At 45.9% G+C, this 13,367-nt stretch overlaps 1 protein-coding gene across 2 annotated transcripts in view; it reads left to right on the plus strand.

The window, feature by feature from the left end:
• LOC121547563 (monocarboxylate transporter 4-like) overlaps nt 1–13,086 on the plus strand; it is a 36,969-nt gene extending 23,883 nt beyond the window's left edge. For both annotated transcript variants that reach the window (XM_041858899.2, XM_041858900.2), the window contains exons 3-7: nt 8,356–8,499; nt 8,636–8,772; nt 8,859–9,326; nt 10,755–10,935; nt 12,330–13,086. In XM_041858899.2, the coding sequence (XP_041714833.1) occupies nt 8,356–8,499; nt 8,636–8,772; nt 8,859–9,326; nt 10,755–10,935; nt 12,330–12,634 (1,235 nt within the window). In that variant the 3' untranslated portion in view covers nt 12,635–13,086. The remainder of the gene's footprint in view (nt 1–8,355; nt 8,500–8,635; nt 8,773–8,858; nt 9,327–10,754; nt 10,936–12,329) is intronic.
• The last annotated feature ends 281 nt before the right edge of the window (nt 13,087–13,367 follow it).

Raw genomic sequence — 13,367 nt, forward strand, 5'->3', positions numbered from 1 at the left:
AAGAGACAAAATAGCAGCACACAAAGTTTAAGACATATTTAAAGCACTAAAGCACACAATTTTCACATTGAGCAGATTCTTTTGAGGAGGTTAGGTGCGTCTAGGGGTCAAAACATTGATAGCCCCCCACTAACTGACCTAGCACACACCCCCGCAGCCATGAATTGTTTTATATACAGGAAATTAGCTTTAGAATTGATTAATTTTTTCTCAGCCTCAATCAGAAATGAGTAGGGTCAGCTATACCATAAGGACCCCTTCTTCATGTCGTTATTACCACTCATGGTCTGTAAAGTTCTCCTACCTTTAAAATATTTAAACAAACAGTATTGGAATCACCATAGTCACAAGCATAAACTGTCAACTCATCTGCCTGATAGATTAAGTTAAATATGTTACATTTAATTAGGTTTTAGAATCAGATAGCAACTGAGGAATTGCTATTGTGTATACCAATTGAATGAAGAAGTGTCATTTTTGACGTCAACTCCGTCAGTGCTGAAAGATCTGAGAATGGTCATTTTTATTGGGGATTTTCTGTTTTGAGGATCTGTCAACTCTGTCAGTGGCTTGTCAACTCAGTCACTGATGGCGAACCCCCTTAATATATATATATATATTTTTTTTTTTTCAGAATATTGACAAAATAAATATATCACTGTTCTGCAACATATGCTTAAACAAATTAAGTATTTTAAAACATTGTTTTATGTTCTAAATCTAAATAAACATGCCAAAATTATCCCAGGTCCATTTAATAGTGCTATAAAACAAAACAAAAATAAGTTTTGAAGATTTGTGTTTGACATATTTTAATAATCTGTTACACAAAAAAAAATGCTAAGTTAAAAACAACACAATTTGGGTAAATATTGGACAGAACAAATGTTGGGTTATTTTGACCCAGCCAGTTGGGTCACTTAAAGCCAATTTATGCTTGATCCGAAAATGTGGTCGAAGACTCCGTATGGAGGGTGTGACTCAATTGTGGAGCCTCCAGAGGCATGCAGAGGCCAAATTGAGCTCCGTACCGAATTGCCATGCGCCTCTTAAATTTTGTAACAATGTGGCTCTGCATTGCCATTATTGGTTGACAGTATGTGAGGGTGGGAGGTAATGTATAAACACAAACTCACTTCCTTGACAACTTCCTTCACAACAGCTCTGCACTGCTCTGTGAAGGGCAAGAAGTATGAATGAATGACTTTTGAGAAGAATGGCGCCGGAGGAGATGGCTGCCGTTTTACGGGCTCCTAACCAATTGTGCTATTGTGTGTTTTTTCACGGTATTTGTAACTTATTTTGTACATAATGTTTCTGCCACTGTCTCTTATGACCGAAAAGAGCTTCTGGATATCAGGACAGCGATTACTGGACGAAGATTTTTTCTTTAACGAGTCGGATGCGAAGGATTTACTTCCGACAAGGCTCAAATCCCCGTCATTCGCAGGAGAAAGAGACAGATATCGGGGACGTAGGTCGGGGTGCCTTGTAAGGATCCGACGGCGAGTGGGTAATCTGCCTCTACTATCAGTCCTATTAGCCAACATACAATCATTGGATAACATAATAGACGAGCTGCGATCTCGAATATCCTACCAACGGGACATTAAAAACGGTCATATCTTATGTTTCACAGAGTCGTGGCTGAACGACGACATGGATAACATACAGCTGGCGGGGTTTACGCTGCATCGGCAAGATAAGGGGTGGCGGTCTGTGTATATTTGTAAACAAAAGCTGGTGCACAAAATCTAATATTAAGGAGGGCTCAAGGATTTGCTCGCCTGAGGTAGAGTATCTCATGATAAGCTGTAGACCACACTATTTACCAAGAGAGTTTTCATCTATATTTTTCGTGGCTGTCTATTTACTACCACAAACCGATGCTGGCACTAAGACCGCACTCAATGAGCTGTAGAAGTCCATAAGCAAACAGGAAAGCGCTCATCCAGAGGCAGCGCTCCTAGTGGCCGGGGACTTTAATGCAGGGAAACTTAAATCCGTTTTACCTCATTTCTACCAGCATGTTAAATGTGCAACCAGAGGAAAAAAAACTCTAGACCACCTTTACTCCACACACAGAGACTCATACAAAGCTCTCCCTCGCCCTCCATTTGGCAAATCTGACCATAATTATATCCTCCTGATTCCTGCTTACAAGCAAAAACTAAAGCAGGAAGCACCAGTGACTCGGTCAATAAAGAAGTGGTCAGATGACGCAGATGCTAAGCTACAGGACAGTTTTGCTAGCACAGACTGGAATATGTTCCGGGATTCTTCCAATGGCATTGAGGAGTACACCACATCAGTCACTGGCTTCATCAATAAGTACATCGATGACGTCGTCCCCACAGTGACCGTACATACCCCAACCAGAAGCCATGGATTACAGGCAACATCCTCACTGAGCTAAAGGGTAGAGCTGCCACTTTCAAGGAGCGGGACTCTAACCCGGACGCTTATAAGAAATCCTGCTATTCCCTCCGACGAACCGTCAATACAGGACTAAGATTGAATAGTACTACATTGGCTCAGACGCTTGTCGGATGTGACGGGGCTTGCAAACTATTAGACTACAAAGGGAAGCACAGCCGCGAGCTGCCCAGTGACACGAGCCTACCAGACGAGCTAAATTATTTCTATGCTGCTTCGAGGCAAGCAACACTGAAGCATGCATGAGAGCATCAGCTGTTCCGGACGACTGTGTGATCACGCTCTCCATAGCCAACATGAGTAAGACCTTTTTAAACAGGTCAACATTCACAAGGCCGCAGGGCCAGATTGATTACCAGGACGTGTACTCCAAGCATGCGTTGACCAACTTGCAAGTGTCTTCACTGACATTTTCAACCTGTCCCTGACTGAGTCTGTAATACCAACATGTTTCAAGCAGACCAACATAGTCCCTTTGCCCAAGAACACTAAGGTAACCTGCCTAAATGACTACAGTCCTAGTACAAGTCTGTAGCCATGAAGTGCTTTAAAAAGGCTGGTCATGGCTCACATCAACACCATTATCCCAGAAACCCTAGACCCACTTCAATTTGCATACCGCCCCAACAGATCCACAGATGATGCAATCTCTTGCACTCCACACTGCCCTTTCCCACCTGGACAAAAGGAACACCTACGTGAGAATGCTATTCATTGACTACAGCTCAGCTTTCAACACCATAGTGCCCTCAAAGCTCATCACTAAGCTAAGGATCCTGGGACTAAAAACCTCCCTCTGCAACTGGATCCTGGACTTCCTGACGGGCCGCCCCCAGGTGGTAAGGGTAGGTAACAACACATCTGCCACGCTGATCCTCAACATGGGGACCCCTCAGGGGTGCATGCTCAGTCCCCTCCTGTACTCCCTTTTCACTCGTGACTGCATGGCCAGGCACGACTCCAACACCATCATTAAGTTTGCCGACGACACAACAGTGGTAGGCATGATCACCGATAACGATGAGACAGCCTATAGGGAGGAGGTCAGAGACCTGGCCATGTGGTGCCAGGATAACAACCTCTCCCTCAACGTGATCAAGACAAATGATTGTGGACTACAGGAAAAGGAGGACTGAGCACACCCCCATTCTCATCGACGGTGCTGTAGTGGAACAGGTTGAGAGCTTCAAGTTCCTTGGTGTCCACATCACCAACAAACTATCATGGTCCAAACACACCAAGACAGTCGTGAAGAGGGCACGACCATGCCTATTCCCCTCAGGAGACTGAAAAGATTTGGCATGGGTTCCCAGATCCTCATAGTTCTACAGCTGCACCATTGAGAGCATCCTGACTAATTGCATCACCGCCTGGTATGGCAACTGCTCGGCCTCCAACCGCAAGGCATTACAGAGGGTAGTGCGTACGGCCCAGTACATCACTGGGGCCAAGCATCTTGCCATCCAGGACCTCTATTCCAGGCGGTGTCAGAGGAAGGCCCTAGTCATAGACTGTTCTCTCTGCTATGGCAAGCGGTACCGGAGTGCCAAGTCTAGGTCCAAAAGGCTTCTTAACAGCTTCTACCCCCAAGCCATAAGATTCATGAACAGCTAATCAAATGGCTACCCGGACTATTTGCATTGTTAAGGGTTTGTAAGTAAGCATTTCACTGTAAGGTCTACACCTGTTGTATTCGGCGCATGTGACAAATAAACATTGATTTAATTTGAAACTTCTGCAGAGGCTGTATCACTGTAAATGCTGCATGGCCAATGCAGATATCAGATTAGCCATGTAGCGCCTTTCAGTTGGGTTATTAATGCTGGGTTATTGAGCTATGACTCACCGGGTCAGATCAGAAGACAGAAAGCGTGGCTTAGTTGAGGCTTTCAAATAGTTATTTTTGGCCACCTGTGAGTAAATGTAATTCCAGTGCTGTTGTGTTGTCATCACATGTTAAGGTTGAGCACTGACAATTTTGTAACTTTTATGGCGGCAGGTAGCTTAGTGGGTAAGAGCGTTGTGCCAGTAACCGAAAGGTCGCTGGTTCTAATCCCCGAGCCGACTAGGTAAAAAATCTGTCGATGTGCCCTTAAGCAAGGCACTTAACCCTAATTGCTCCTGTAAGTCACTCTGGATAAGAGCGTCTGCTAAATGACTAAAATGTAAAATGTATGAGGCTTACACAAGATTGAGTTCCTCAAGTGCATATGCATATCCCAATGTTGGGAGAGTTATTATATATACAGCACCAGTCAAACGTTTGGACACCTACTCATTCAAGGGTTTTTCTTTATTTTTTACTATTTTCTACATTGTAGAATAATAGTGAAGACATCGAAACTATGAAATAACACATATGGAATCATGTAGTAACCAAAAAAGTGTTAAACAAATCTTAGATTTTTAGATTTTTGTTTCTAACCGCTGTGTCTTTGTGAGGCGCAGTGTAGGTGATCGGATGATCTCCGCATGTAGGGGTGCTTTGCTGGTGACACTGTCTGTGATTTCTTCAGAATTCAAGGCACACTTAACCAGCATGGCTACCACAGCATTCTGCAGCGATACGCCATCCCATCTGGATTGCGCTTAGTCCCACTATCATTTGTTTTTCAACAGGACTATGACACAACACACCTCCAGGCTGTGTAAGGGCTATTTGACCATAAAGGAGAATGATGGAGTGCTGCATCAGATGACCTGGCCTCCACAATCACCCGACCTCAACCCAATTGAGATGGTTTGGGATGAGTTGGACAGCAGAGTGAAGGAAAAGCAGCCAACAAGTGCTCAGCATATTTGGGAACTCCATCAAGACTGTTAGAAAAGCATTCCAGGTGAAGCTGGTTTAGAGAATGCCAAGAGTGTGCAAAGCTGTCATCAAGGCAAAGGGTGGGTACTTTGAAGAATCTCAAATATATACACTGCTCAAAAAAATAAAGGGAACACTTAAACAACACAATGTAACACCAAGTCAATCACACTTCTGTGAAATCAAACTGTCCACTTAGGAAGCAACACTGATTTACAATACATTTCACATGCTGTTGTGCAAATGGAATAGACAACAGGTGGAAATTATAGGCAATTAGCAAGACACCCCCAATAAAGGACTGGTTTTGCAGGTGGTGACCACAGACCACTTCTCAGTTCCCATGCTTCCTGGCTGATGTTTTGGTCACTTTTGAATGCTGGTGGTGCTTTCACTCTAGTGGTAGCATGAGACGGAGTCTACAACCCACACAAGTGGCTCAGGTAGTGCAGCTCATCCAGGATGGCACATCAATGCGAGCTGTGGCAAGAAGGTTTGCTGTGTCTGTCAGCGTAGTGTCCAGAGCATGGAGGCGCTACCAGGAGACAGGCCAGTACATCAGGAGACGTGGAGGAGGCTGTAGGAGGGCAACAACCCAGCAGCAGGACTGCTACCTCCGCCTTTGTGCAAGGAGGAGCAGGAGGAGCACTGCCAGAGCCCTGTAAAATGACCTCCAGCAGGCCACAAATGTGCATGTGTCTGCTCAAACAGAAACAGACTCCATGAGGGTGGTATGAGGGCCCGATGTCCACAGGTGGGGGTTGTGCTTACAGCCCAACACCATGCAGGACGTTTGACATTTGCCAGCGAACACCAAGATTGGCAAATTCGCCACTGTCGCCCTGTGCTCTTCACAGATGAAAGCAGGTTCACACTGAGCACATGTGACAGACGTGACAGAGTCTGGGGACGCCGTGGAGAACTTTCTGCTGCCTGCAACATCCTCCTTCTTGCCAGCATGACCGGTTTGGCGGTGGGTCAGTCATGGTGTGGGGTGGCATTTCTTTGGGGGGCCGCACAGCCCTCCATGTGCTTGCCAGAGGTAGCCTGACTGCCATTGGGTACCGAGATGAGATCCTCAGACCCCTTGTGAGACCATATGCTGGTGCGGTTGGCCCTGGGTTCCTCCTAATGCAAGACAATGCCAAACCTCATGTGGCTGGAGTGTGTCAGCAGTTCCTGCAAGAGGAAGGCATTGATGCTATGGACTGGCCCGCCCGTTCCCCAGACCTGAATCCAATTGAGCACATCTGGGACATCATGTCTCGCTCCATCCACCAACGCCACGTTGCACCACAGACTGTTCAGGAGTTGGCGGATGCTTTAGTCCAGGTCTGGGAGGAGATCCCTCAGGAGACCATCCGCCACCTCATCAGGAGCATGCCCAGGTGTTGTAGGGAGGTCATACAGGCACGTGGAGGCCACACACACTACTGAGCCTCATTTTGACTTGTTTTAAGGACATTACATCAAAGTTGGATCAGCCTGTAGTGTGGTTTTCCACTTTAATTTTGAGGGTGACTCCAAATCCAGACCTCCATGGGTTGATAAATTTGATTTCCATTGATCATTTTTGTGTGATTTTGTTGTCAGCACATTCAACTATGTAAAGAAAAAAGTATTTAATACGATTATTTCATTCATTCAGATCTAGGATGTTATTTTAGTGTTCCCTTTATTTTTTTGAGCAGTGTATTTTTATTGTTAAACACTTTTTTGGTTACTACATGATTCCATATGTGTTATTTCACCACCTCAAGCTCAACCTCGACAAAACTGAGCTGCTCTTCCTCCCAGGGAAGGCCTGCCCGCTCCAAGACCTCCATCACGGTTGACAACTACCACTGTCCCCCTCCCAGAGTGCAAATAACCTTGGCATGACCCTGGACAACACCCTGTTGTTCTCTGCAAACATCACAGCAGTGACTCTCTCCTGCAGGTTCATGCTCTGTAACATCTGTAGAGTTCGACTCTACCTTACATAGGAAGCGGCGCAGGTCATAATCCAGGCATTTGTCATCTCCCGTCTGGACTACTACAACTCTCTGTTGGCTGGGCTCCCCACTTGTGCCGTCAATCCCCTGCAGCTTATCGAGAACGCAGCAAGCTGCCTAGTGTTCAACCTTCCCATGTCACCCCGCTCCTCTGTACACTCCACTGGGCCCCTTAGTTCCAGTGAAGGGAAATCTTAACATTCTAGATGATTCTGTGCTTCCAACTTTGTGGCAACAGATTAGGGAAGGCCCTTTCCAGTTTCAGCATTACAATGCCCCCGTGCACAAAGCGAGGTCCATACAGAAATAGTTTGTCGAGATCGGTGTGGAAGAACTTGACTGGCCTGCACAGAGACTGGCCTGCACTCCCCCCCCCTTACTTTCAGTCTATGCTCAAACACTACACCCCAACCCGAGTACTCCGCTATGACACCTATGGTCTCTTGACAATCCCACCCTTACGGAAGGGCAGCTCCCGCTCAGCCCAGTCAAAGCTCTTCTCTGTCCTGGCACCCCAATGGTGGAACCATCTTCCCCCTGAAGCAGAGTCCCTGCCATTCTTCTGAAAACATTGAAACCCTACCTCTTCAAACAGTATCTTAAATAATCCTACAGCACCCCCGTCCCCTCTACTAAGTGACCCAACTGGCTGGGTCAAAAAAAACCTATGTGTGTTCTGTCCACTATTTACCCAGCGCTGGGTTGTTTTAACCCAGCATTTTTTTAGTGTAGAATTGAACAACCGAATGAAATGCCTTTTTATGGTGTCTGACTGAGTTGAGATAAACCCAGTTAGTCTTTTTCAAGCATCGCTGAGCTATAAAACGGCACATTTTTCGCTCTGCACCATGGCACAAAAAAACTATCCTAAATCCTGGTGGGGGGACCTTGCTTGGACCTTGCGTGGGGCCCCACGAAACTGCGCTACGCCACTGCCATTGTCCGCCATAGATTGTATATTTAAACTCATTCAAAGAGACGAGCTCCTGTAATTTCATGTCCTGTTGTAGATCGTTCCAAGTGGAGGGGGCAGAGAACTGGAATGCTTTTTTTTTATACCCTGCTTGTACTGGCCCTAGGCACAGTTAGTTCTGACTGTGTGTGTGTGTGTAGGTCCACTGTGCAGTGTGCTGGTGAACAAGTTTGGGTGTCGGCCAGTGATGATGGTGGGAGGGCTCTTTGCCTCCTTGGGAATGATCCTGGCCTCCTTGGCCACCAGTATCATCCACATCTACATCTGTACTGGAGTTATAACAGGTTAGTAAATAAATACACACATCTACCGCTACTGGAGTTTTTACTGGTGGGTACACACACACACACACACACACACACACACACACACACACACACACACACACACTTTAAAAACAGTTTGCCCCCTGTCTACAAGGTCTGGGGCTGGCGCTGAACTTCCAGCCGTCTCTGATCATGCTGAATCGTTACTTTAGTGAGAGGAGGCCTCTAGCTAACGGACTGTCTGCTGCCGGGAGCCCTGTGGCCCTCTGCTGCCTCTCTCCTCTGGGACAGGTACTACACCTCTTCAGTCTCGCTCTCTGCAGTTGTAGATCAGTATGGATCATCGTTAATGTTTTTCTTCATATTTCTCCCCAAAGGTGCTGCAGTACCACTATGGCTGGAGAGGCGGCTTCCTCATCTTGGGGGGCCTGCTGCTCAACTGCTGCGCCTGTGGGGCCCTGATGAGGCCCCTGGTGGGCCCCAAGAAGCCCCAGGACAAGGAGTTGCAGGCTGTGGGCGAAGCAGAAAAAAAGCCCCAACTTAAGAAAAAGCTCCTGGACTTTAGCGTATTTAAAGACCGAGGTTTCCTCATCTATGCCATAGCTGCGTCCATCATGGTACTGGGTCTTTTTGTGCCACCCGTGTTTGTGGTGAGCTATGCCAAGGAGATGGGGAATGAAGACACCAAGTCTGCCCTCCTCCTTACCATCTTGGGGTTCGTTGATATCTTTGCCCGTCCCACATGTGGGCTGATTGCAGGGATGAAGTGGGTCCGGCCCAGATGTGTATATCTGTTCAGCTTCGCCATACTCTTTAATGGCATCACCGACGTGATCAGCTCACAGGTAAGTCTGGAACTTGTTTTTATTGATATTATTTGTGTGGTATTTCTATGGGATGTAAACAATACATAAACAATATGTAATCTGTGTATTGTATCGTTATTACATTTCTGTATTGACACACACTACATTACCATTCCAAAATCATGGTCCCCCTTTGCTGCTATAACAGTCTCCACTCTTCTGTGAATGCTTTCTACTAGATGTTGGAACATTGCTGCAGGGACTTCCTTCCATTCAGCCATGAGCATTAGTGAGGTCAGGCACTGATGTTGGGCAATTTGGCCTGGCTCGCAGTCGTCGTTCAAATTCATCCCAAAGGCGTTCGATGGGGTTGAAGTCAGGGCTCTGTGCAGGCCAGTCAAGGTCTTCCACACCGATCTCGACAAACTATTTCTGTATGGACCTCGCTTTGTGCACAGGGGCATTGTAATGCTGAAACTGGAAAGGGCCTTCCCCAAACTGTTGCCACAAAGTTGGAAGCACAGAATCATCTAGAATGTTAAGATTTCCCTTCACTGGAACTAAGGGGCCTAGCCCGAACCATGAAAAACAGCCCCAGACCATTATTCCTGCTCCACCAAACTTTATAGTTGGCACTATGCATTGGTGCAGGTAGCGTTCTCCTGGCATCCGCCAAACCCAGATTTGTCTGTCGGACTGCCAGATGGTGAAGCGTGATTCATCACTCCAAAGAACGTGTTTCCACTGCTCCAGAGTCCAATGGTGGCGAGCTTTACACCACTCCAGCAGACACTTGGCATTGCTTGCGCATGGTGATCTTAGGCTTGTGTGCAGCTGCTCGGCCATGGAAACCCATTTCATTAAGCTCCTGACGAACAGTTCTTGTTCTGATGTTGCTTCCAGAGGCAGTTTGATACTCAGTAGTGAGTGTTGCAACTGAGGACAGACTATTTTTACGCGCTTCAGCACTCGGCGGTCCCGTTCTGTGAGCTTGTGTGGCCTACCACTTTGCGGCTGAGCCGTTGTTGCTCCTAGACGTTTCCACTTCACAATAACAGCACTTACAGTTGACCAGGAAAGCTCTAGCGGGGCAGAAATTGGACAAAATGACTTGTGGGAAAGGTGGCATCCTATGATGGTGCCACATTGAAAGTCACTGAGCTCTTCAGTAAGGCCATTCTACTGCCAATGTTTGTCAATGGAGATTGCATGTCTGTGTGCTCGATTTTATACACCTGTCAGCAACGGGTGTGGCTGAAATAGCCTAATCCACTAATTTGAAGTGGTGTCCACATACATTTGTGTGTGTATATATAGTGTATAATTGTGGACACTGCGGCCTTCGAGACCCGACGCTATTGTATCCATAGAATTTAAATGATTAATCAGTAATGGTCATTATATTTCTATGGTCGTATCATGTTGTTGTGAATTATATAACCAAGGGTGTTGCTTCTCTTTTGGCAGGCGACAGACTACCCTGGTCTGGTGGTGTTCTGTATCTTCTTCGGGCTCTCTTACGGGATGGTGGGGGCGCTGCAGTTCGAGGTTCTCATGGCCATTGTGGGCACCAAGAAGTTCTCCAGTGCTTTAGGACTGGTGTTGCTCATGGAGGCTATTGCTGTGCTGGTGGGACCGCCTGGAGCAGGTCAGTACACACAGAAGGGTTAGGTGAGGATTAGGTTAGAGTTAGGATTAGGGTTATGGCTAGTGTTAGGGTTCAACCAGGCTGCGGACATGAAGCTATGGTTAGGGTTGAGCCAGGGTGTGGCCATGATGCTAGGGTTATGGTTAAGGTTGAGCTGGGGTGTTGACATTAGGCTAGGGTTAGGGTTATGGCTAAGGTTAGGGTTGAGCCGGGGTGTGGACATGAAGCTATGGGTTAGGGTTGAGGGTTCTGGTTGAGCCGGGGTGTGGACATGGAGTTAGGGTTATGGATAAGGTTATGCTTACTACAAGATCTACGCAGACTCAAGATTCGGAGTGTTGCAATGTCGTTTTTCGTAACAAAAGGCCTTGTAATACACATACTTCGACATACTTTTTTTACTACCTGAAAATTGAGACGTGCCGTATCATTCCTTCCGCAGCCATGGGGGCAGTGTTGTCACTTGCTTCCTTGATCTGATCTATAGGCTATTTATCAAAGTAGCCTATTTTGCATTGATAACAAAATATAATCTCAGCGACTGTTCAAACAGTAAACCAAACAACAAGAATCTACCCAAAAAGGTATTTTGTTTAGTAGTAAGAATAATAATAGTGATTACAGGATATTGTGAAATGGTAGAACCTGCTGTAGCCAACTAGCTACCCATGTGCTTTTGTCTGCCTGACCAAAACATGATGACGTTCTATTTTTTGCTGATTATGGGACTGAATACACAAGCAGCATATCAAACTGGGATAATGTTTTAGGTTAGACCAGCAAGTATAAGAATATTTGCCAGGGCATAATTGTTAATTATAAATCTGATTATTTCACATGGAGATGTGGGAAGCTAAAAAGGCTAGGTAGCTTGCTATAGTTTTTGCCTGGCTAAAGCCAGCCATGCTGCCAGCTAGCTACTACTAGCAAGGGAAGGTGACTCTTTCTTGCTTTCACAAAATGAAAAGACAAAAATAAACGTTGCTATCGCCCTCTTGTGAATGAGAGTGGGGCCAGCGAGGATCTCATTTTACCAAAAGGTTTTCGCTACTCCAAAAATCCATGAGGACTTGGGGGATTTAGGGTTATGGATACACTTCCGAAAAAAGATTGCAGTTAGAGTGCAGTATAATTGCAGTATGCTGCAATTACTGCATCCAAAATACCACAGTCGACTGCAGTTTCAAAACGACAATCTTTTTTTGTAATGGTAAGGTTAGGGCTGAGCCGAGGTGTGGACATGGAGTTAGGGTTAGAACGAAGTCGTCAAATAATCAGAAGCCAGTATAGACAGGAATGACAACATAACATTTTAGCTAGTAATAAACTGCTTATGTCTTGAATGGATAGGACGTAATAAACTCTCCTCCTATAACCTCTCTCCTCTCCCGTAGGTCGTCTGCTGGACGCCACCCATAACTACATGTATGTGTTTCTGCTGGCTGGCTGTGAGGTCATTCTGGCCTCCATCGTCATCTGCATGGGCAACTTCCTGTGCATCAAGAAGAAGCCAGATGAGCCTGAGGCCAATTTAGAGAATGGAGCCCCCGCAGAGATGGAGAAGCTCAACAGTCTGCTGGAGACGGATGGAGGAGACCATGAGAGAGCGCAGCCGGCGGGGGTGAGTGGCGGCTCCGTAGAGGCAAAAGAGGGAGCGGAGAAGAATGGAGGGTTGGGGAACCCAGAGACAGCTCTGTGAGAGAGAGCAAACGAGAGGGGATATTTGTTAATTGATTACAAGAGAGAGACTGACAATCTTTATAAAACACTGCCAATAGGGATGGACATAAAAGTACACACGCTGGCGGAGGGAGGGATGAAGAGAGGGATGGATTGCGGTGTGCTGTACATGTGTGTTGTATGCTTTAATATACACAGCAAATTGGCCAGTGTTACCTAGTGTTGATTTTTCAGTGTAATTAGTTTTGTGTTGATTCAGGATTAACGTTAAATCTGTAAGTGTTAAATTGACACTGAGTGGTGTAATATAACCCCAGTGTCTGTTAATAACCAATGTTGAACCAAAACCAGGCCCATCATATTTCCCAGCATGCTCAATTGCAGGTTAATTTTTCGAAAAAAAATATGTAATTCTATGTTTTTGCATGTACGTTGATTGATTGATTTAATGTTGTGCTACTCAAATATAAATAACATACATTTTTCTAAACTAATCCAATATGTTACTTGGACTTATTGCACCCATTACTGAAATGGTTGTCCAGTTTAGATGCTTTAGGTACTCTCATATCTTAGTCTTCCCAACCCTTGCAGTCATTCTGAATAAAGGTTGGGTGAATACACATTCCTAATGTTGGATATTCCCACTGGCTGAATTCCAATTGGAATTACACATTACTTTGCAAGCCAGCATAAATGTGACTTGCAGGCTTGATGTGGCCTGTAAACCATGAGTTTCAGGCCACTGTATT

The sequence above is a fragment of the Coregonus clupeaformis genome, chromosome 31, assembly GCF_020615455.1.
Source record: "Coregonus clupeaformis isolate EN_2021a chromosome 31, ASM2061545v1, whole genome shotgun sequence".
NCBI classification, from domain to species: domain Eukaryota; kingdom Metazoa; phylum Chordata; class Actinopteri; order Salmoniformes; family Salmonidae; genus Coregonus; species Coregonus clupeaformis.